Here is a 23,948-nt window from a genome sequence, read left to right on the forward strand (position 1 = left end):
AATAAATAAATAAACTAGGATTAAAATTTTTTAAAACATTGATGTTTAAAATAGGCATTGATATGCAGAATGAGCTTATTTTTAATTTTTTTTTTTTTAACAAATAATTAGAACGATCTTTAATAATTTAAAAATGATAACGAGTCTCTCGAAAATAAGAAAAAAAAAAAATAGAAAATTATTTCCGATAATTCCTCAATACACAGAGTCACAGAACGAGGAAAAAATAAAGTAATTATAGATAACAAGCTCACACATTAAAAATAGCAATAAATGAATGGATATTCCCAGGAAAATAAAAAAACATGTATATTAATTTTATTTAATCGCAGCTAGATAATTTGTATTTAAAATAACAAATTAACCAAGTTCATAAACAAGGAAATTCTGTATCGTATTTTGCAACCTATCAAATGACTTTAATTGCGACGTGATTAGACAAATTGCAATCGTATAAATACCGATAGTATTTTCATGATAACATCAGTACAAAATCATTTCTTTTCGCAGAACAAAGATCAAATTCGTAAGTATATATTATATACTATAATATATAATAAATAATAATAATTTTTTTTTTTTTAAGAGCACTTGTTTTATTTATTTTGAATAAAAGAGTTTTTTAATTATCAAAAAATGAAGTTGAATTTTATTATCATGGCTGTTATTGTTGTTATCACAATGATGTTTGTTGGTGAATCGCATACGCAAGGATGTCTTCCAAGTGGACGTCGTTGTCAAGAAAATAGCGAGTGCTGCAGTCGTAGTTGTAATTACAGTGGTTTTGGCCGAAACGCTTGTTATTGACCTCAAGACGAAATAATAAAATTGAAATAAATATTTGAAAAAAAAAAACGTACATTATTTATTTTTATACCTACTATCACTAATTTTTTTTTCACTTTTAATTAACAGAGAAATTAAATTTTTTTTACATAAAGTAAAACATTATATAAAATTTAATACTATTAATTGTTAATATATTTATATGTATATGTAAAAAAAAAAAAAAAAAAAAGGATATGTTAAAATAAATAATTAATTAGTAAATTAATAATTACATAAAAAAAAAAAATTTATTCTATATAAAATCACATTGATTTCTTTTTTTTTTTTTTTCTCTTTTTTATGGGCACATTTTTTTTAAAAGATATTAAAATCTAAATTTTTATACATGGCGTTTGATTATTTTTAATTGCCCCTCTATACATGTATATGTATAAATTATCAGTTTTTTCAATTGAATAATTATCAATGTTTATCCTTACTTTGATATTATAAAAAAAGAAGAATAATAATTTTTTTTTTTCGATACAAATTATTTAGTTTTTATTGGATTTATTATACGTTTTGTTTATCCAAATGTTGTTAAAATTTTTTTTTTTATTATAAATACGGTCTGGAATGCTTTCAAAAATCATCAAATTTGGTAATCGATATATGAAGGAGCTTTGATGAAATTACAATATTATATAATGATAATTTTTTTTTACTTATTAAATAATAAAAGAAATCGCGTTTTATTTATTTTTAGTTGAAGAGTTTTTTAATTATCTAAAAATAAAGTTGAATTTTATTGTCATGGCTATTATTGTTTGCTGGTGAATCGTAAGGATGTACTGACAATGGGAAAAGTTGAAAGAAAAATAAAGATTGTTGCACTCATCGTTGTAGTTACACGGGTTTTGCCCGACGTGAATGTACATTATTACGAAATAATAAAGTTGAAATAAATATTTTTTAGAAAAACAAAAAAAAAATAAAAAAAACATACATTAATTATTTTTATACCTACTATTAATAATTTTTTTTTTTCCTTTTAATTAACAGAAAAAATAAAATTTCATTACAAATTAAAAATATTAATTGTTAATATTTTTTTTATTTAAAATAAAAACAGAAAAGAATATAATAAAATAAATAATTAATTTTCATAAAATAAAATAATTTTATTCTATATAACCTGTTATTAAAAATTACATTGTTTTCTCATTGATTTTTTTAATATACATTACATATATCAAATTTTTTTTTAAAGTACTTATTCTCTCGTTAAAATCGATATTATTTTAAAAGTCGTCATCTACTTTTCCATCGATTACAATCAATTTCAATTATCTTTTTTTTTATTGCTAATCAGCTGCCTTATTTATTAATTTATTTTTCTTTTCAAGAATTTTATTTGTGACTTGTGAGCTGTGTGTCTTTATAAAATAGCTATCATTTTTTTGTTCAACATTATTATTGCTATTTTTTTTTTTTTTGATAAACTCATGATTCATGAATTTATTCAAGGCTCATTTATCATGATTTTGTTCGTTGTCTATAATTATTTAAATATGTTGTAAGAATAAAATAAAAAAAAAAAAAAAAACTTACATAAACAATTCGAAAGAAAGAAGGATAATATTCTATTTATTAATCCTACTTTATATGCTGCTATTTCGAATCCTAATATCTTATTTCTCATACGTAAAATAGTATTAAATTTTTTAAAACATTGATTTTTAAAAGGCAAACATTGATATGCAGGATGAACTTATTTTTATTTTTTTTCTTTAACAAATAATTAGAACGATTTTTAATAAATTAGAAATGATGACGAGTTTCTTGAAAAAAAGAAAAAAAAAGAAAATTATTTTCCTGCTTGGAAATTCCTCAATACGCAGATTCACAGATGGAGGGAAAAATAAAGTAATTATAGATCACAAGATCACGCATTAATTATAGCAATAAATGAATGGATATTCCCAAGAAAATAAAAAAAATGTATCAATTTTATTGAATCGCAGCTAGATAATTTGTATTTGAAATAACAAATTAACCAAGTTCATAAACAAGGAAATTCTGTATCATATTTTGCAACACATTAAATGACTTCAATTGCCACGTGATTAGACAAATTGCAATCGTATAAATACCGATAGTATTTTCATGATAACATCAGTACAAAATCATTTCTTTTCGCAGAATAAAATCAACGAAAAACAAAAATATTTAAATAAATAAAATTTCTTTTTCATTCAAAGCAAGAAGTAATTTAATTTTTACAATTAAAATTTATATTTAAAAAATTATTTAAATTTAATTATTATTATTTTTTCAGAGTTGAAGAAAAAAAAAAACAATTGAACAATAATTATTAGTGGCATACATAAAAAAACAAAAAAATGAAAAATTCATTTTGGCCAATATTTGTAGCTATTTCTATGTTTCTTGTGAAAATTGAAAATGCCGATTGCAGAACTCAAACAGGAATTTGTTCTTATTACACTGGTGGTGGTACAACAGCAAGTGGAGAACCATACAATGAAAATGGAATGACTGGAGCTCATAAAGAATTACCATTCAACACTAAAGTCAGAGTTCAATACAATGGAAAAAGTGTTACTATTAGAATAAATGATCGTGGACCATTTGTTACTGGAAGAATATTGGATCTTTCACGTGGTGCTGCTGCTCATCTTGGTATTTTACAAAAAGGACTTATCAATCCTTGCACAATTGAAATTTTAGATGGTAGTTCTAATCGTCCTGGTAATAATCAAGGAAAAAATCATGGAAAAGTCGGTGGATGTAAGGCACTTTGGGATAATACTTGTGTTAAAAATCCTGATTGTTGCTCTGGTAAATGTGATAGAAAAGCTCACTGGAAAACTGGAGTTTGTAAAAATTAAAAAATCATTTTTGCATACATAATTGGAATTTTAATATTAAATATTTTTTCTTTTAATAAATAATGATAATTTAATTTTTTTTTTTTTCTCTTGATTAAAATTTTATTTACATAAATAAATATTTTTTAATAATAATATTTATTTACATTAATTTATTATTTAATTTAATTTATATATTTGAATAAAAAAATCTCATTATTATATTGATTTTTAAAATTATTTTACTGATTTTTTAAAAACATTAAAATTTATGTAAAAATTGATTTGAATAATATAATTATTTATCATTATTATATTACATGGAAGTTATTTTGTATTTAATTTTAAAATAAAAAAAAATTATTTACAAGTTTTTTATTATAAAAATTGATCAACTAATTAAAACAAATTTGTAAAAATAAAAAATTATTTTTCTATACTTGTCATCAAGAAGTACCATCTTTGATAATGAAAATTAATTTTAAAATCAAATTTTCATTCATCTTTTAGCTATTTCTATTTTGGAAAAATAAATAATAGTTAGATTATTTAAATTTGATAAACAATAAAAATAAATTTATACAAAAAACTTACATAAACAATTTAAAGGAAAGAAGGATAATTTTCTATTTGTTAATCCCACGTTATATGCTGCTATTTCGAATCCTGTAATATCATCTCTCATACGTAATACATCACTGTAAAAAACAAACAACATAAATATATTTTTAAAAATTAAATAAATAAATAAACTTGTATTGAATTTTTTAAAAATCAAACTGCAACTCTCACTGAAAAAATAATTATTAAATAAAAATTTAAATAATAACCAATTATATAAATTACAGAGTCGAATTTTCCATCGTCAATGATTTATCATAAAATTATTTTAATAAATAGAAATAAACTCACTCAGATTTTTCTTGTGCAAGCCAATAAAATGTACCATTTAATACTGATAAACCTGCGATATTCCCAAGGACTGATTGACGTTCAATACGTCGTGAACGAGAATTAATACTAATGCAATCTAAATAATTAAAATGTAACAATTTAAAAATTTTTTTTTTAACTATAAATAGTGTAAGATGATCAACAAACACTTACTCAATGTATAAATTGAAGTAAAGCATAATTTATCAAGTGCATAATCAATCTCAAAACGATTTATTTGCTCCCTCATTGTTGAAGAAAATAATAATTCTGCAGTACTATTTGGAAAAGTAGAAGTGTACCAAATATTACCGCCATCTGAAAAAATTATTTGCCTGAAAAAATATAAATAAATAAATAAATATACAAATAAATAACAGATAATTAACTTACTTTAATTTTGGATAAACTCTAATATTATTAATTAATATTTCATCAGTTGGTTGAATGATATATTGTGGTTCTTCAAATAATTTATTTGTAAATTTTATTGAAGATTTATTTCCCTCAGTTTTTTCAGTCCAGAATATATTTCCTGTTGTCCAGTCTAATGACAGTGATTTTGCTTCATCAAACATTTTAGAAACACTATTAATTCTTGTAAATTTTTTACTGTCATCATACTCAATTACATCGAGATCTGATCCATAATCTAAAAAAAAAATGGAGCTGTAGTTGAAATAATAAATTGAAAAATAATTTTAATTAAATTTTAATAAATATTACCTTCTTGTGAAATTGGTTTTTTGAGAATATAAATTCTCTTATTTGAACAATCTGACAGAAATTCTGCATTGTACTTATCGTTCGTTAAATTTTGAGTAAAATTTGGAGAATTTGTTATTTTTATTTCTGATAAACTTGCGTATTTTGAAAAATATGGTCGTCTTAAAATTTTATCCGGAGTCATAAATATAAAATAATCTGTAGAATTTGTTGACTCATCTGAAATAAAAATTAAAAATTCATTAGTAAAAAATTAATCTTGTAAATTAAAATCTGAGCTTATACTTTCGTTATTTTTTTGTTGATCAGTCTCGATATTTTTATCGAATATTTTCCTACCTGCATCTTCTAAACCAGTTACCTGAAATTATCATCAATTAGTATTTACAAATAAATTCATTAAAAATTTTTAATTTGTCTATTTTATTTAGAAAATGAAATTTATTAAAAACAGCTTTGAAAAAATGAAAGACGAAATCACGTCAACTGTCATTGAAAATGTTTTTATTGAAAATAAAATTAATAAAACATGATAAATATATTTTAAATATAATAAATTAATTATGTAATTTATATCAAACAAAAAAAAATTATTTATTTTAAAAAGTTTAAAAAACACTGAATCATATACAATTTATTGGAATAAATATTTTTATAGAATTTTTATTGAAAACATATACAGAAAATTTCGTTGACATGAAAGAGACCCCGTGGAAAATTCTCATGTAAAAATACTGTAAAAATATTCAGATACTCATGACATTATTATTATTATTTAGGCAATTTAATTTATTGTTAAATTTGAATATAAAAAATACATTATTTGAAGTGGGTGATTTAATTATCGAATGATTTTTATTTATTACTTACCACGGTGAGACAAAATATTATTGTTACACAAATTACTATTGGGTTTCCCATTTTAGAAGAGGTTAACCGACAATATAGTTGGGAAGGTCAGTTGTCAAACGACCAAGTTATACAATGGAAATAATTTTTGCAAAAATATTTTCTCTATTTCAACAGGGGGTGAAAGTATTTGCTAACTTACGCATGCGTTAGAAATTATCTGGTCAGGTAGGCCCTAAACTTTTATAATCGACGAGGTAAATGTTTTTGTTGGAAATAATTTTTACATTTATATTTAATGATGATGAAGAAAAAAAAAATAATTATTGACTGAATTAATTTTGCAAAACAATAAAATTAATGTAAAAAAGAAAATAATTAATTATTAATAATACATTAAGGTCAAATTTTTTCATTTATAAATTTTAACAAAAAATACACAGTTGTACTTGGTTTATTTTATTCTTTTATCATTCGAAAATTGAAAAAATTGGAAAAAAGGTTGGAGAAATTTCTTGACCATTTTTCCAACCATGGGTGATTTTTGTAAAAAGGTGGAGCAAGTCGGAGAAAAGTCGGAAAAAGTCGGAGAAATATTTCCACCGGGGATTGTCTATTTAATTTTGAATTTTTTAAAACCAATCATTTATACATTAGAAGAAGAAAAACAATCGATCCACGATGTGGAATAATCTCTGCATTATATAGAGAAAGATAGAAGATATAATAGAGAATTTCGACGTTTAGTGTTTACCTTCAGTTTCCTCAACACTTTGATATTCCAAGCTACCACTTGGAGATGGCTATTGCCGAAAAAAAAAATTGATATATCACAAATTTTAATATTTTAAAACATTGTTAGCTTATTAGCGTTTGATCTTGATTGTCATATACATCATTTTAATTTTATTCAAAAATCTGTAGTTCGATTACATCTGGAGGGATTCCTGTTAAATTAATTATTAATTTAACTATTAATATTAATGAATTATTAATTTAATTATTAATTTAACAGGAATCCCTTTAGAATTATTGATGTTCTGTTATTGGTGATTTCATATTCCACCATGGCAAGTTGATGCATACTCATGCCAAAGAATTGGTCTGGTATTTAAATGCAATTAAATAAATAAATTAACAAAGGCATAAAAAAAGTAAATCAAATAAATTAACAATTATCGTGTATTGTCAATTAATAAATAAATTTCTTTAAATAAGTTAAAATACCGTCAAGCTTTTTAAGTTTAGTGATTTGATTATTTAATATTTAAATTTGTTTAATAGTAGGGTATATCTAATCCTCATTATTGAATCAAATCATAGAAAAAGTGAAGTTACGTTTGATAATAGGTATTTTAATCGAGGCTAAAAAAAGTTTGAATATAACAAATTTAAGCACTACAAAAAAACTTTTGAAATAAAACATAATCTTAGTGGAAGTAATTGTTACAAGCCAATTAAATGAAAAAAATAAATGATTTAAAAATAAAAAAGTATAATTCAATATAATATAAATTTAACGATTTATTTTGTTTTTAATTTTAAAATAAACAATTTTTTTTTTTTTTCACATAATAATTATTATTATTTTCAATCAGTTAACTTTATTTTTATTCAAGCTTTTTTTTTATATATAATAAAAGTATAGATTTTGAAATAGATTTATTTTCATTTTCCAGCTGTTCCTGTTTTGTAAAAAAATAAATAATAATTAAGTAAACTATATAAATTTGATAAACAATAAAATTAAATATTTAAAAAAACTTACATGAACAATTTAGAGAAAAAACGGATAATTTATTGCTTGTTCCGACATCGGATGTTAACTTTTCAGGTTTATCATTGCCATTTTTCATATACAAATATCTCCTGTAGAAAAAAAAAAAAAATAACATATGCACCAAAGAAATTATTATTAAATGAAAATTGTTTTATTATAAATAAATACATTATTGTATAAAATAATAATCACTTACTCATCTTCATAATCCTCAGCTGCAAGCCAATAAGATGTATTATTAAATACTAATAAATCAGAAGTAGTGCTATTAAATTCTTGACTTTTAATCTGCTGAGCATTTAATGGTCGAGTTGAACCACTAATATCAACCGAATCTAAATAATCAAAAAAATTAATTTTCTCTTTCATATTGACAGTGTGTTAATAAAAGAAATAAAAAATACTTACACAATGTAGTAACATCATTCCACCACAGTCTATCATGTGCATAATCAATGACAAAATCAAATACCCCAAACAAATTCTCCCAAGTATCATCAGTTGATGAAGAAAATAATAAATTTGCAGTACTATTAGGTAAAGTAGATGTATACCAAATATTAGTTTTATCTGAAAAAAATATTTCACTGAAAAAAAAATAAATAAAAATATATTAACTAATTTGTTAATTTATTTATTTGAATAAAGCGAAAAAACTCTGCTTACTTTCGCTTTGGATAAACTTGAATTTTAACCATGGACATTTTAGCTGGTTGAATAATATATTGTGGTTCTTCAAATAATTTATTTGTAAATTTTATTGAATATCTATATGCTTCTTTATCATGTTCAATCCAATATATATTTCCTGTTGTCCAATCTAACGATGCTGATGTTGCTTTATTAAATATTTCGGAAATTCGATTTATTCTTGTAAATTTTTTACTATCATCATACTGAATTACATCCAGGTATTGGTTGTTATCTAAAAAAAAAATATAATTGATAGATAAATTGTTGCACTGTAATTGAAATAAATTAAAAAATTTTTTTAATTAAATTTTAAAAATTTTTACCGGTGGTTGAAGTGGATTTTTTTAAAATATAAATTCTTTTATTTGAGCAATCAGAAATAGATTCTACATTATACTCCTCTATTGTGGAAGCTCCAGTAAAATTTTTAGAATCAGCTATTTTTATTTCTGATAATGGCGCGTTTTTTGAAAAATATGGTCGTGTTAAAATTTTATCCTGAGTTGTGAGTATAAAAAAATCTGTAGAAAACTCATCTGAAAAAAAAAGAAAGAAAATTCATTAAAATCAAACAAATATTATCATTATTAAAATTTGAATTTTTAAAAATATAATTTCGTTATTTTTTTTGGTAATACAAGTTTACAATAAAATAGTCTTTTAAGTTTAAAATACAGCTTACTTATAGTTGTTGAGGAATTTACAGTCGTGGAGCTTTGATTGTCCACTTGCGCTGAAACAGCTACCTGAAATTATATCATAAATAAATTATTACAAATTAATACAACTTTCCTACGATAAAATTTTAAATATCAAAATTGAGACTTCATTTTTCATAAACTATTTCACCTATATATAAATTTTTATTTAAATAATAAAATTTATAAAAGCAAACAAACTTTAAAAGAAAAAAAAAAGAAAATAAAGTAATCACGTTAATATGCCACGTTTCTATTGAAAATATAATTCAAAAATATTTTTATAAAATTATTTTCGAAAACGTACAAAATATCTCGCATAGACACACTTGAAAAATTGTTATATAAAACCATACGAATAATATTCAGTTGCTCATAGGCATCATGATTATTTAAGCAGTTGAATTTACTTTTAAATTTTAAAATAAAAAATATATTATTTATGCGTATTACTACTCTGGTTAATTGATGATTTAATTATTGAATATTATTACTTACCCCATTGAGACAAGCAATTATTATTGCACAAAGAATTGATATATTATTTTTTTTGGATCTCTCCATTTTGGAAGCAGTTGAACGACAAATTAGTCCGTAGTAGTCGAACGATAAATTTATAATGAAATAATTTTTGTGGATAAAAAATATTATTCTATATTTCTATTTCGAAATGGGATGAAACTATTTGGTAATTCACGCATGCGTTAAAAATTATTCGGTCAAGTGGGCCTGAACTTTTTTAATCTATGAGATAAATATTTTTGATGGAATTAATTTTTATATTTATATTTATTAATGATGAAGAAAAGAACGAATATTATTTTAAAAATATAAATTTATTTTTAAATTATTTTCATCATGAAAATAAATTAAATTCTAAATATTTTTACGAATTGTGATATAGAATTTTAAATTAGAATAATTTATACCATCTTAAAATTAATTCAGGCTATTTAAAAAAATAAAAAAATAAATATATTACAATTAAATTCAATAACATTAATTTAACGATTGAATAATTTAAAAATTTTTTTTTTATAATAATTTTACGCAGTAAAAAAATAAACAAGTATTAATTTTATGATAAAAAAATTAATTTTTATTATTATTAAACCAGCTCATAGATTAAGATAAATTTAATTTTTTTTTCTTCATTCAAAGACAGTGCATTGGGATAAGATATAATAAAGCCGTCAACAAAAAGCCATGTAGAAAAAAATAAAATTTCTATCTCTTAAATTTTCTTCGAAATCGGTTTTATAATTCTTTTTTTTTTTCATTTTAATATCTTTAATTTACTAACGCATATATATTTTTTATAAATTCATCACAAATTAATTTGCTTAATATTCGTTAAAAAAATAAAATAGATAACGATATTACAATATTATTTTTAATATATTTATTTTATCAACATCCAGGTTCATTAGCAAAAAATATATATCTTAATATTAAGTTATTTATTTGTGATATTAAATTGGTTTATAAAGTTTCTATTTCACAATGAACAACACCTAAATCAATGATACCCATTGCAGCAGCTGCTCCACGTGGACGTGATACATCGATAATTCTTCCAGCTACAAATGGTCCACGATCATTTATTCTAACAACAACACTTGGACCATTGTGTTTGACTCTGACCATGGTACCAAATGGTAGGCTTCTATGAGCTGCTGTCATATCATATTCATTAAATGGTTCACCACTTGCTGTTATACCTCCACCCGTGTAATAAGAACAAATTCCAGACTCGTAATAAGACATTTTATCATCAACAAACTTATTTCTAAAACCAAAAAATATTCAATATCATTCATAAAAATTATTTCAAGCACAAATAAAAGTACATTTATTAATTTTTTTAATAAATTTAAAATACTTTTATCATAAAAATTATAAATAGCCTCAGAAATTTTTTAAAATAAAAAAAAATATAATTTTAAAATATTAAGAAAAATAATTAATTTATCATATTAATAATTATTTAACAATTAAATTACATTGCAAAATAAATTGAATTATTATTTTTATTTTCAAATAATAAAAAAGATTTTTAATTTGATGAAAAATTTATATTGCAATAGTAACTAACGACTGAGGATGCACTGAGATGCTCTATTGTAAATGCGTTTTTTTTTTTTTAAATTTAACCAGTTAATCATTGTTATTGTAGAGGGAGATTTACCAATGATTTTTACTGTTAATGATTCATCAAATGGTAGGATGATACTGATAACACACATCGGCATAGTCAAATGATATCAACGTTGTTTGTTTATATGTATCACGTCAGAGTTTATAAATATTCTAGTGAAATCACATACTGATAATACAAGGTCATCAAAATTATCATTTACAATTAATATTTTTATTAAATTTATGCATTCAATGAACTCAAATCAATATTTATATTATTATTTAATTAATATACTTATTTGTTTTTTTTTTTTAAATTTTTTAAACATTAATATTTAAAATTAATTTAATTGTAATGTTTTTTATTTTTAATTTTAATTAATCTATTTTAACATGATATTAATTACTCCAATTAAAAATTATATTTTGTAAAAATTTTAAATACTTTTAATTACATTGTTGTTGATATTAATAATTTTTTTTTTTTAATAATCAAATTATTATTTATATAAAATTTAAGAAATTAATACTGTAAAAGTATTTTATTCAAAGACAACTATTGTATTTTAAATTAAAACTATTTAAATAAAATATTCTACAATTTATTTATTTAATTAATAAAACTTGTAATAAATATTTTCAACAATTTTCAAATAGCCAGATCATAATCAATAGGTTGTTAGCGACAAGCGACAGTCGTTGCTAACACATAATCGAAACTTGTTCTCTGTTTTTCTCTCTCTAAGTTTGCCTTTCATAATGGAAAAAAAAAAAAATAATCATCAAGTGAAAATAAATAATAAATAAACAATTCAAATTAATTAACACATTAATTATTAAAAAATGACTTCAATAAACGACCTGGATAATATGACCCTAGCTAAAATATTCGAAAATCTTCCAATTGTTGATGGAATCACTGTTCCACATGGTAAATCCAATTTTAACCTAAATACTATTATTAATTATTTATATATTTAATTTTGTTTTATTAATATGTTTAAATTAATTATCATTTATGTTTTATATTATTTGTTTATTTATATTTTATAATCAGTGTGTAAAAAATGGAAAAGAGCAAGTTGGCTTGTCACAAATTGGAATCGATTTAGAACATTATCAACATCAAGTGTCACCTACAAAAATCGTGGTTCTGATTTTAAAACAAAGCATGATATTAAATCAGTATTATCACGATGTGGAAGATATTTAAAACACCTAACATTAGAATGTAATTTTGATTCATCAATAATGCCAATTGTCAGTGAATATTGTTCAAATTTATTAAGTATTTATATTAATTTTAATAAATACAATGATGATGATTTTAAAAATGCATTTAAAAAAATGAGTACATTAAAATCAGTTAAAATTATTTATTTTCCAATGTATGATGTTATTATTAGTGTTGATGATGATACAGTTAGAAGACCATTAATAAATGATACTAAAATATTATCAAATATGTTATCAAAAACAGTTGAAGAATTATCATTTTGTGTTAATCCAATGTTAAATAAACCACTTGCTAATAATTTTGCAAATGTAAGTATTATTAAATTTCCATTATCAATTATGCAATATTATTAATTTTTTTTTTTTTTGTTTGTATTTATTTACAGGAGTTGAAACATTTTACTGAACTTCATTCGCTAGAACTTGTTAGAAGTTATCTTGGGAATGAAATGCTTAAAGTAATTCCACAACTAAAAAAATTAGTAAGATTAAATCTTTCTGGGGCATATTGGTATGGTGACTCAATGGCAAAGATATGGGATTTAAATAATCTCGAATTTTTAGATCTAAGTAATTGTCCAGTAACTGACAGAGAAATCAGAATAATAGCTAAAAAATGTAACAAATTAAAATATCTTAATGTACGTAATTGTGTTATGATATCAAACTTAACACTTCTTACAATGAAAGACGAGAAAACATTTAATCTCATAACACATGTTGACCTAGGTGCCCTCCAAAAAAAAAAATAATTTTCAATAAATTATTTAATTATAAATCAAAAATTTTAATAATAAAAATTTATTATTATAAACATCATCATTATGATTGGTAAAATGTTTTATTTATTCTTTTTAATTTTTTAATTTTTTTTTTTTTATTAAACCAGCAACTCCATCTATATTTTATTTATAATGAAAAAAATTATTTCTGACATTTTGTTGCAACTTTTAATGTCAATTGGACTATGATCTTGTTTATTTGTTAATTGAATATATCAGAAATCATCACAATTTCGATTTTAGTATTTCGAAATGATACTGTTTCTAAGAAACCATAAACACCTGCCAACTGTTTTGGTAAATATTAATTCAATAAGATCATTTGTTTTAATTTGCGCAAGCGTATTATTAATATTTGTAAATTATTATTGTTATTTTAGAAAGGTAGAAATTTAAAGGCATCATTGGTTTATCGATCAACAAGATCAAGGTATTTATAATTTTTAAATTGATGATTTTATTATTAATTTGAATGATAATTTAGTTCATCAGATAATCAAGATGAATACATGCAAAACAGTCGTTTGCCAACAATGTATTTTCAAAAATCATTACCACGTCTTCCAATTCCAAAGCTGGAAGATTCATGTAGAAGATACTTGAATGCCCAACAGCCAATATTATCAGATGATGAATTTAAAAAAACAACAGAATATATTACAGAGTTTTTAAAAAAAGATGGACCTAAATTACATGGTGAATTGGTGAAACAGGATAAAATTAATAAACATACAAGTTACATCAGTGATGTATGGTTTGATATGTATCTAAAAGATCGTAGACCATTGCCAATAAATTACAATCCATTTTTAATATTTGTACAAGAAAAAAATCATAAATATAATTTACCATTAATTAAATCAACAAATTTATTAATATCATCAGCAAGATTTATCAAGTCACTTGATGCTGGAATACTTGAGCCTGAAGTTTATCATCTTGATCCTAAAAAATCAGACACTGATTTTTTTAGAAATTTTACTAAATTTTTACCAACAAGTATTGCAACTTATGGAGCATATATTTTTAAAGTAAATATTTCATTTTATCAATTAATTTATTTAATAATTATTTATCAATTTTCTCTGTTTTTTTTTCTAGGCATTTCCTTTGGATATGTCACAGTATAAAAATCTCTTTAGATCAACGAGAATTCCAATTTTAGATAAAGATAAAATATGTCAATATCCAGATTCAAAACATGTTGTTGTAATGCGAAGAGGATATTTTTATTCATTTGATTTATTTGACATGGAAAATAAAATTAAATCACCGCAATATATTGCCACTTGTTTAAAGACAATATTATCTGATTCACGACCAGCTAATGAACATCCAATTGGAGTTTTAACAAGTGGTAATCGAGACAATTGGGCAAAAACACGTCAACATTTATTAAAAATTGGAAATGATAATGTTGTTAATAAAATTGATAGTGCAGTATTTGTATTATCAATTGATGATGATGATTTACTTGGTGAAAATTATAATAACATGTTGAGAAAATTTTTACATTCAAATGGAACAAACAGATGGTTTGATAAATCATTTTCTTTGTTGATAAGTGGTGATGGTTTTGCTGGAATAAATTTTGAACATTCTTGGGGTGATGGTGTTGCAGTACTTCGTTTTTTCAAGGACATCAAAAATGACATTGAAAATAAACCAAGATTTCATCCAGATGACATTGACAATATCAGTGTCAATGAAGAATCAGTTGAAAAATTAAATTTTAATATTGATGAAACAATTAAAAGCAAAATCAATGAAGAAACTGATAAATTTTTTAAATGGACTGATAATTTATCACTTGATCATCTTGTTTTTGATGAATTTGGTAAAAATGATTGTAAAAAATTTGGTGTTAGTCCCGATGCAGTTATGCAATTGGCATTTCAATTAGCTTTATTTAAACGTGATAATTGTTCAGTTGCAACATATGAATCATGTAGTACTGCTGCATTTAAACATGGAAGAACAGAAACAATTCGTTCATGTACAAATCAAACAAAAGCATTATGTTCAGCAATTATTAAAAATAATAAATCAACTAAAAATGATGTTGAATTTAAAAATTTAATTATTGAATGTAGTAAAATGCATAATATTTTAACAAAACAAGCAGCAATGGGTCAAGGTTTTGATAGACATTTTTTTATGCTTAAAAATATATCACAGCTAAATGGCAATGTACCTTCAGTATTTTCTGATCCAGCATATGCTAAAATTAATCACAATATATTATCAACATCAACTTTGTCAAGTCCAGAAGTACTTGCTGGTGGATTTGGACCAGTTGTTCCAAATGGCTATGGCATTGGATACATGATACAAAATGATTGGCTTGGATCTGTTATAACAAGCTATCAAAATCATCGTGATGCTTCTGAATATGTCCACCATCTCAAATCAGCCTTTCAAGACATTCATAGAATTTTAAAATCAAATTAAAATTCTTTTAAATAATATTTACTTTATTTTTTATCAATGAAACAAATATACATTTATATATATATTTTTTTTTCTTTATAACTATATCATTATTTTTTATAACATTAAATGATTATTATTGTTTTTTTTTATTTTAAACATTTTTTGTATTATAAGATACTAAGTGTTGTCTAATTTGTTTGTTTTTTCGTTTTTTATATTTTAAACGCTAAAAGTATGCTGTTACATGATCAAAATTTGTATTGATATATTTTAAAGAATAAAATTTTTCTAAATGAAGCTGATGATTTACTGGGAATATTTAACTGAGCGTATATACATTTTACATATACCGATTGTACACAACAAACAATCAATGATTTTTTTTTTTTTCTTTTAAATTAACACAGATTAATACGTAAATTCATTAAGAGCAACATGGAAATCTTGTAATTTTATTTCTAACTTAACAATGTTGCGTTTGGGTAATTAATGAAGAAAAAAAAAAAAAAAAAAAAACCAGTCATATGAGTTTTTACTGGGTTCATTATGGAGTAATCAATAAATTTGATTATTGGATGACTTAATAATTTGAATTAGCTGTATTGAATTACACCTTGTCACCCATTTTGATTTTAGAAGTCTGTAATAAAAATAACATTAAATTAAAAATTTGTATAATGATTAAAATAAGCAATTAATAATTACCATGTAAATGCCAATGATAAGACCAAATAGACCAATAGCTGATCCAAATATTTCAACAATTAAAATTTTAACAAATAGAGCTGAATTGGCTGCATCAGCAAGTGCTGCACCAGAACCAACAATTCCAACAACAACACCACAGAATAAATTAACACAGCCAACAGCAAAACCAGCACCAAACATGATATAACCACCAAGCCAATTTTGTTGTTTAATTGAATAATTATCTGCAATTTTATCATTTGAAAATTCTTCAAGCATGCCAGATAATACAATAGCAGTTATCAAGCCATAAATTGCAACAGCTTCACAAAATATAACTGATATTAAATTTTTTGTTTTAATACGTGGTGCTTTAACACCACCACCAACAATTGATACACCTGTTGTATATATACCACTGAAATAGTTAATTTTATTATTAATATTATCATAAGTTGTTGATGATTATTCGTTGGTTTCTTTTTTAAATAACTTACAGAGCTGCACCAACAACTGATAGTGCAACAGCAAGACTAATGCCTAATGTTGCCCACATATAGGGTGATGTACTTTCAAGAAACCTAAGAAATAATTAAATAATTAATTTATAAATTTCTAATTAATATTATTTATTTTATAATTTACCAGCCAATACTGAGTCTCTCTCCTTTTCCAGTCAAAACATGATATAAAACTAAAAAAAAAATGAGAAACAATTGATTATTTTTTGGAGTATTATTATAGATAAATGAGTTAAAAAATTATAAAAAAAATTATCAATTACCTATTAATGAAATAATCGTTGAAGATGTGCCAAGAAAGGCAAGACCAACTGCGTTCCTCATTGTTGATAAATAATATATAAAACAATATTATCAACTTAAAAAGTGGTACAATATCAATGCAGCCACTGTCTGACAAATCAACCTAAAATTATAAAAAATTTAACTATAAACAAAATAAAACTATTTTTCATAAATTGTATGAAGTTTATTACACTGATTAAATTATTATTAATTATTTTATAAATATTATTTACCTTAAAGGTTTTTATTTAAAACACTTTGATGGTTTTTATTTCGTTTTTTTATTAAAGTTCACACCCGATACTGTCATGTGATAAAATGTACAGTCTTACACACATTTGTTAATTTAACATACATATTTAGAAAAAATATAAATGTATTTGTGATAAAGATGTATATTATCTGCTAATTTTTGATTGGAGGATTGTTGGACAATCGTCAACCGGTGCCATCTATTTCACAGCTGTTTGTCTTCTCTCTTTTTTTACATAAAAAAAACAAAATGTTTGACAGCGAAATGTTTACCGGTTGATACACCAAAATTTTAATAACAACAATGTTTATTTTTTAATTTATAATTTTAATTATTTATCATTAAAAAACAATGGGTTTTTTAGAAGATACATTATTTATTCTCAGCTCACAGGTTATTTAATTTCATTTTTAAATAATTACTTGAAAACAAAATATTCAATATTTAATTTGCTAAATTAATTAACATTGTAATTAATAATTTTTGTTAATTTTATAGGTTGTATTTTTTTCAATTGGATGGGTTTTTTTTGTTAAAAAATTATTTCGTGATTATGAAGTACATCATATACTTGTACAGTTAATATTTTCAGCAACATTTGCATTATCATGTACAATGTTTGAATTAATTATATTTGAAATTGTTGGTATACTTGATTCAAGGTAAAATAATAATTTGATATTTATCAATTAATTTAACACTTAAAAGGTCAATTAAAAATTTAGACAAATTATCTAAAAATATTACTGGTTAATTTTAAAAATCATTATTTAATTGTTTTTTATTGTGTCAACAATTGTTAACAAATTACTATTACTATCATTTTAAAATACCATAATTAAATGTTAGAAATATACTATTATTTATTAATGAATTTAATTAATTTATATTTTTTAAATTAGCTCAAGATATTTTCATTGGAATGTTGGACTTTACATGTTGTTATTTATGGTGATTGTATTGATACCATTCTACATTGCATACTTTATCATCAGTAATATAAATTTAGGTAATAAAAAACAATTTAAATTTATTAAAAATATTAAAAATATTTTATATTATATAAATATATTATTTACAGTTAAAAAAAAATTCATCAGACCACTTACTGTGTTAATTTATCTATTTTATTTATATTTATTTTGGAAAATTGGTGATCCATTTCCAATATTAAGTCCAAAAAAAGGTATATTATCAATTGAAACTGGTGTTAGTCGTGTTGGTGTTATTGGTGTAACAGTTATGGCATTATTATCTGGTTTTGGTGCTGTTAATTATCCATATTCATCAATGGCATATTTTATGAGACCAGTATCATATGCTGATGTACAAGGAATTGAACGTAGATTAATGCAAACAATGGATATGATTGTTGCTAAAAAAAAAAGAATAGCATTAGCTAAAAAAGGTGATGTTGTATCACCAACAGATACAAGATCAAGATTATGGGGAATGCTTGGACCATTGACTAGTTCAAAAGGACAACAAGAACGTAATTTAGTTTTCTTTAATTATTAATCAATTCTTAATTAACAATAAATAATAGCTAAAGATTTTATTTATAGATATTAAACAATTACAACAAGAAGTATCATGCCTTGAAGAATTATCACGTCAATTATTTTTAGAAGCACATGATATACAAAATGCTCGACAAAGATTAAAATGGGCAGCAACATGGCAAGGAAAATATTTTAATTTTTTAGGATATTTTTTTTCAATATATTGTACATGGAAAATATTTATATCAACAATAAATATTGTATTTGATAGAGTTGGTAAAAAAGATCCAGTAACACGTGGTATTGAAATTGCTGTTCATTGGATTGGTTTTAATATTGATGTTACATTTTGGTCACAGCATATATCATTTTTTCTTGTTGGTTGTATTGTTTTTACATCAATTAGAGGATTATTATTAACACTAACAAAGGTAATTAATATAATTTATATTTTATAATTTATATAATAAAACAAATTTACATGTTTTTTTGTATTGACAACATTTTATAGTACAATTAATTTTATTTTTAAATGTTGATTTATTTGTTACAGTTTTTTTATGCAATATCAAGCAGTAAATCATCAAATATTATTGTTCTTATACTTGCTCAAATAATGGTAGGTATTAAATATCAATAAAAATTAATAATTGATATATTTTAATTAATTTTTTTTATCAACAGGGAATGTATTTTGTGTCATCAGTGTTGTTGATGAGAATGAATATGCCAGCTGAATACAGAATAATTATAACACAAGTACTTGGTGATTTACAATTTAACTTTTATCATCGTTGGTTCGATGTTATATTTTTAGTGTCAGCATTATCATCAATTGTTTTTCTTTATCTTGCTCATAAACAAGCACCAACTGAACGTGTATAAAGAAAAAAAAAAAACAACGTAATTATTTAATAATAAAAAAAAAAAAAGAAAAAAAAATTCTATTTTAACACTGAATCTTATCACAAAATACCACTGTGTGGTTGCTATTTTTTTTTTTCTTTTTGAATATTTTTTATTACAAGTTTTGCTATATTTTATATAAAAAAAAAAAAAAAACTATAATAAAGAGGAAAAATATACGCGAAAACTATTTAAAAAAAAAAAAAACTATTATTTATTTAAAATTTCATCTTGTTTATAAAAAAAATTATTATTTTTTTTTTTTTTTTTGATTTATATCAGATTTATTATTAATTTTTTTTGATGAGCTGAATTGTCCATTGAGTGGCCATATTAACAGCTGGTTTACGTATTGTTAAAACATTATTATGAGGATTATATGTAGCCTCAAGATTTTCAGCACCTGTAAATGATAAAAAATAAATTATTAAAAATAATTTCAACATGATAAATTCAAACAAATTAAGCGTAAACAAATACATACTTGAATCAATTTTAGCTGATATAATATCTTGTGGTGGATTGACAATGTCAACTCTTTCAAGCCAACTTGGTGTTTCATAATTAGCAAATTTATCAACATATGTTGATGTTAAATTTTGTCCATCAAATGTAAATTTAACATAAACATATTTACCATGACGATACTCAAAGCTAGATTCATCATCAAGATACAATGTACCATTTGCTTGACCATTTTTATCAGCAATAACAATAAGTGTATATGGATCATCTTTCATGGCAACAGTACTTCTTCTTATTCTCATTTTTCTTGGTACAATTGTACCACCACGTTGATATACTGGTATTTTATGTAATGTTACAGGTATATTTTGTACACCTGGTATACTATGTTCAGCAAATGTATCAATATCATACCATGAATGTTTTCCATTACCCGGGAAATAAACACTAACTGATGTTACACTTGGTTCATAAATTGGTCTAACAAGTATTGCATCACCAATTAATAAATGATCATCAATAGTAAATGTATCAATTTCATCTGGATAATGTGTCCATAATGATCTCATAACTGGATAACCAGTAATATCATGTTCACGAAATAGAGTATACCAAAATGGTAAATATGTATAACGTGTTCTAATAGCATCACGTACAATTTGTACTGTTTCATCATTAAATGTCCATGGTTCACGACGTTTTGTTTCAATATGTGAATGTTGACGGAAAAATGCAAGCCATGCACCAGCTTGATTCCATCTTATAAATAATTCAGAATCTGGATTTTTAAAAAATCCACCAACATCAGCACCACAAAATGACATACCAGCAATTGATGTTGATAAACACATTGGATAACTTATTTTAAGATGTTCCCATTCAGCAGCATTATCACCAGTCCATACTGCTGCTGATCTTTGTGAACCAGCAAAATGTGAACGTGTTAATACAAATGGACGTAATGTACCACCAGATCTATTAAATAATGCATCATATGTTACTGATGTAAACATTAAACCATTAATATTATGTACATCACGATGTTCCCAACCACCATAATGTACTAAATCTTTTGGCATTGTTATTTCTGGACCATTAAATACACTTGGTTCATTCATATCATTCCATATATAAACATCATTTGTTGTACCATGAAATTTATCAAGTGAATATTGTTTTTCAAAATAATCTCTAACAATTGGATTAAAAAAATCAAGATATGATGATGCACCTGGCCAACACCAACCTTCATAATCTTTACCATCAGCATGTTTAACATAATAACCATTTGATGTTGCATCATTATGTACAAAATAATTTGTATCACGTTTTATATGTGGATCAATAATTGCAACAAGTTTTCTACCTTTTGTTGTTAAATTTTGTACCATTTCTAATGGATTTGAAAATTTTCTTGTATCCCATGTAAAATATTTTTTATTATCAGTATATTCAATATCAAGCCAAATAACATCAAGTGGAATATCATATGTATCAAATTTTTCAGATATTTGTGCAACATCATCTTGATCATTATAATTCCATCTTGATTGATGATAACCAAGTGTAAACATTTGTGGTAATGGTGCTGTACCAGTTAATTTTGTATATTCACTAAATACATCAAGTGGTTTATCACCAAGTAAAAAAAATATATCAATAACACCAGATTCTGACATAAAATGTGCATTAACATCACCTAAATTATCATCTTTTGTTACAATATCAACCCATGTTTCAGCAGCATTATGCCAAAATACACCAGATGTTTTATCTTTACCATGTGAATATATTACTGGTATTGAGCCATAAAGTGCCATTTTTTCATTGACTTCATATTCAAATACATCCAAATTATAAAGACGATATGGATCAGTGTCTTTTGTTGATCTTAATGCAAATGAATCAGCATGTTGTGGTATACCATATGTATAATCAGCACCAGGAAAACTAAAATCCATAGCAATTGCTTCTGGTCCTTTTGGTTTTGAATCATGATGTGATTTGAAATTTTCTTCCCATGCACCAGGATCATCCTCAGCACCATCACCAATTAATGCTGATGTATTGACAACTTCTTCATCTTTATTTTCAGTATTTTTAACTGTTTTTGTACGTAAATGTTCCATTCTCATTAAACCACGAGCATTTGCTGATATTTTTAATTTACCATCACCATATAAATCAACACGAAATGGATTAAAATGTATAATTGCTTTATCATTTCCCATTGTTGCAACAACTTGTTCTGATGACACTTCAACATTATCAAATTTGTCATGTTTTGGTGGTCCTTGTAGAGCATGAGTAACTTCATAACGAGGTCTCAATGGTTTTTCTTCATTTATATGTAAACGAAATGTATGATCTTTTAATGCTGTTAATTCAAGAATATAATTAACATCTGTATTTTTATTCAAAAGTTGAGCTGTTAATATTGTTGAATTTTTTTTTATTGTTTCTGGTAATACAATGTATGGTGTATTATTTGGCTGTACTTTTCTACAACGTCTATTTATCGAAAAAAAAAAAACAAAAAATAAAAACAACAATTAATTTAATAATTATCAAGCAACAATAAAAGGAAAAAAATATTAAATTTTTTTTTATTTATTTACCTGCAAAAACTGCTTTGATCACAAGTTTTAAAATTATTTCTGTCAACAGCATCAGCTATGAGGACAAGACAAAGTGTCAAAATACCAAGCCTGTTAAATTGTAAACAATAATTAAATTAAATTATTTAAATGAATAATTTAATATTTAAAAAATTTAATTTAAAAAAACCACAAATATATATCAATGAGTTCAAGGATGACACGTCACCGTATCAAACAGATAAATACAGAATAATCCCCCCGCTTTTTTTACATTTAATCAAACGAATAAAAAAAATGTTGAAAAAAAAAAAAACATATCAACGCCAATTTATGGAGTCAAATAACTAGACAACAATAACAATATTTCGTTGAAAATTAATTGCAATAATAGATTAATTATTATTGAAAGATTTTTTTTATAATACTACGTTTTTTTTACTTGGCTTATTATTAATTTAATTTAAATTAATTTATATCTTACCACACGTATGAAGCCATGTTCATCAAATGTTGACGAATGACTGGAAAATTAGTGACCTACCGGTCACATGCATGTGATAATATGTGTGTGTCATTTTTTCCACCAACGGCGTTGAGGCACGCCATCTTGTTTTGACACACACATACATAAAAAAATAAAAATAAATAAAAAAAAAACACCTCAATGCACCAATGTCAATCAAGAAAGAAAACTCAGGTGATTTTTTTTATTGTTGTTATTCCCTCTAGCGTTGGAATATCAATAGTAAATTTAAAAAATTTTGATAGAAAAAAAAACAACAACAACAATCCAACACGAGTGAG

At 23.6% G+C, this 23,948-nt stretch overlaps 8 protein-coding genes across 9 annotated transcripts; 4 read left to right on the forward strand and 4 right to left on the reverse strand.

Moving 5' to 3' along the window:
- Nucleotides 1–3,170: 3,170 nt before the first annotated feature.
- On the forward strand, nucleotides 3,171–3,677 carry LOC122851118 (endolytic peptidoglycan transglycosylase RlpA-like). Its single transcript, XM_044150165.1, has one exon. It carries the CDS (start codon nucleotides 3,171–3,173, stop codon nucleotides 3,675–3,677), a length of 507 nt encoding a protein of 168 aa, XP_044006100.1.
- Nucleotides 3,678–8,296: 4,619 nt separating this feature from the next.
- On the reverse strand, nucleotides 8,297–9,975 carry LOC122851119. Its single transcript, XM_044150166.1, has 5 exons — nucleotides 9,834–9,975; nucleotides 9,320–9,383; nucleotides 8,961–9,173; nucleotides 8,611–8,869; nucleotides 8,297–8,531 (listed from the first exon to the last, which is right to left on the reverse strand). The coding sequence occupies exons 1-5, from the start codon at nucleotides 9,897–9,899 to the stop codon at nucleotides 8,297–8,299; spliced, it is 837 nt and encodes a 278-aa protein (XP_044006101.1). The 5' UTR covers nucleotides 9,900–9,975.
- A 747-nt stretch (nucleotides 9,976–10,722) lies between these two features.
- LOC122853331 (probable endolytic peptidoglycan transglycosylase RlpA) lies at nucleotides 10,723–11,449 on the reverse strand. 2 transcript variants are annotated; one of them, XM_044153735.1, is made up of 2 exons: nucleotides 11,339–11,449; nucleotides 10,723–11,124 (listed from the first exon to the last, which is right to left on the reverse strand). In XM_044153735.1, exon 2 carries the CDS (start codon nucleotides 11,100–11,102, stop codon nucleotides 10,818–10,820), a length of 285 nt encoding a protein of 94 aa, XP_044009670.1. In that variant the 5' UTR covers nucleotides 11,103–11,124; nucleotides 11,339–11,449; the 3' UTR covers nucleotides 10,723–10,817. The 2 variants fall into 2 exon arrangements, with proteins under 2 accessions (XP_044009670.1, XP_044009671.1); XM_044153736.1 differs by lacking the exon at nucleotides 11,339–11,449 and adding an exon at nucleotides 11,218–11,267.
- Nucleotides 11,450–11,617: 168 nt separating this feature from the next.
- Nucleotides 11,618–13,541, forward strand: LOC122853332. Its single transcript, XM_044153737.1, has 3 exons — nucleotides 11,618–12,405; nucleotides 12,532–13,019; nucleotides 13,097–13,541. Exons 1-3 carry the CDS (start codon nucleotides 12,318–12,320, stop codon nucleotides 13,460–13,462), a joined length of 942 nt encoding a protein of 313 aa, XP_044009672.1. The 5' UTR covers nucleotides 11,618–12,317; the 3' UTR covers nucleotides 13,463–13,541.
- A 69-nt stretch (nucleotides 13,542–13,610) lies between these two features.
- LOC122853334 (carnitine O-palmitoyltransferase 2, mitochondrial) lies at nucleotides 13,611–16,327 on the forward strand. Its single transcript, XM_044153739.1, has 4 exons — nucleotides 13,611–13,789; nucleotides 13,873–13,922; nucleotides 13,977–14,523; nucleotides 14,594–16,327. The coding sequence occupies exons 1-4, from the start codon at nucleotides 13,745–13,747 to the stop codon at nucleotides 15,941–15,943; spliced, it is 1,992 nt and encodes a 663-aa protein (XP_044009674.1). The 5' UTR covers nucleotides 13,611–13,744; the 3' UTR covers nucleotides 15,944–16,327.
- LOC122853338 (V-type proton ATPase 21 kDa proteolipid subunit) lies at nucleotides 16,096–17,768 on the reverse strand. Its single transcript, XM_044153742.1, has 6 exons — nucleotides 17,652–17,768; nucleotides 17,397–17,539; nucleotides 17,258–17,306; nucleotides 17,110–17,193; nucleotides 16,631–17,030; nucleotides 16,096–16,565 (listed from the first exon to the last, which is right to left on the reverse strand). The coding sequence occupies exons 2-6, from the start codon at nucleotides 17,455–17,457 to the stop codon at nucleotides 16,533–16,535; spliced, it is 627 nt and encodes a 208-aa protein (XP_044009677.1). The 5' UTR covers nucleotides 17,458–17,539; nucleotides 17,652–17,768; the 3' UTR covers nucleotides 16,096–16,532.
- A 77-nt stretch (nucleotides 17,769–17,845) lies between these two features.
- Nucleotides 17,846–20,058, forward strand: LOC122853335 (Golgi pH regulator). Its single transcript, XM_044153740.1, has 7 exons — nucleotides 17,846–18,064; nucleotides 18,170–18,333; nucleotides 18,574–18,680; nucleotides 18,753–19,163; nucleotides 19,237–19,604; nucleotides 19,727–19,792; nucleotides 19,858–20,058. The coding sequence occupies exons 1-7, from the start codon at nucleotides 18,023–18,025 to the stop codon at nucleotides 20,056–20,058; spliced, it is 1,359 nt and encodes a 452-aa protein (XP_044009675.1). The 5' UTR covers nucleotides 17,846–18,022.
- On the reverse strand, nucleotides 19,991–23,661 carry LOC122853333 (neutral alpha-glucosidase AB). Its single transcript, XM_044153738.1, has 4 exons — nucleotides 23,626–23,661; nucleotides 23,163–23,252; nucleotides 20,564–23,055; nucleotides 19,991–20,482 (listed from the first exon to the last, which is right to left on the reverse strand). Exons 1-4 carry the CDS (start codon nucleotides 23,646–23,648, stop codon nucleotides 20,370–20,372), a joined length of 2,718 nt encoding a protein of 905 aa, XP_044009673.1. The 5' UTR covers nucleotides 23,649–23,661; the 3' UTR covers nucleotides 19,991–20,369.
- Between the last annotated feature and the right edge of the window lie 287 nt (nucleotides 23,662–23,948).

This window comes from Aphidius gifuensis, linkage group LG3, assembly GCF_014905175.1.
Source record: "Aphidius gifuensis isolate YNYX2018 linkage group LG3, ASM1490517v1, whole genome shotgun sequence".
In the NCBI taxonomy this organism is placed as follows: domain Eukaryota; kingdom Metazoa; phylum Arthropoda; class Insecta; order Hymenoptera; family Braconidae; genus Aphidius; species Aphidius gifuensis.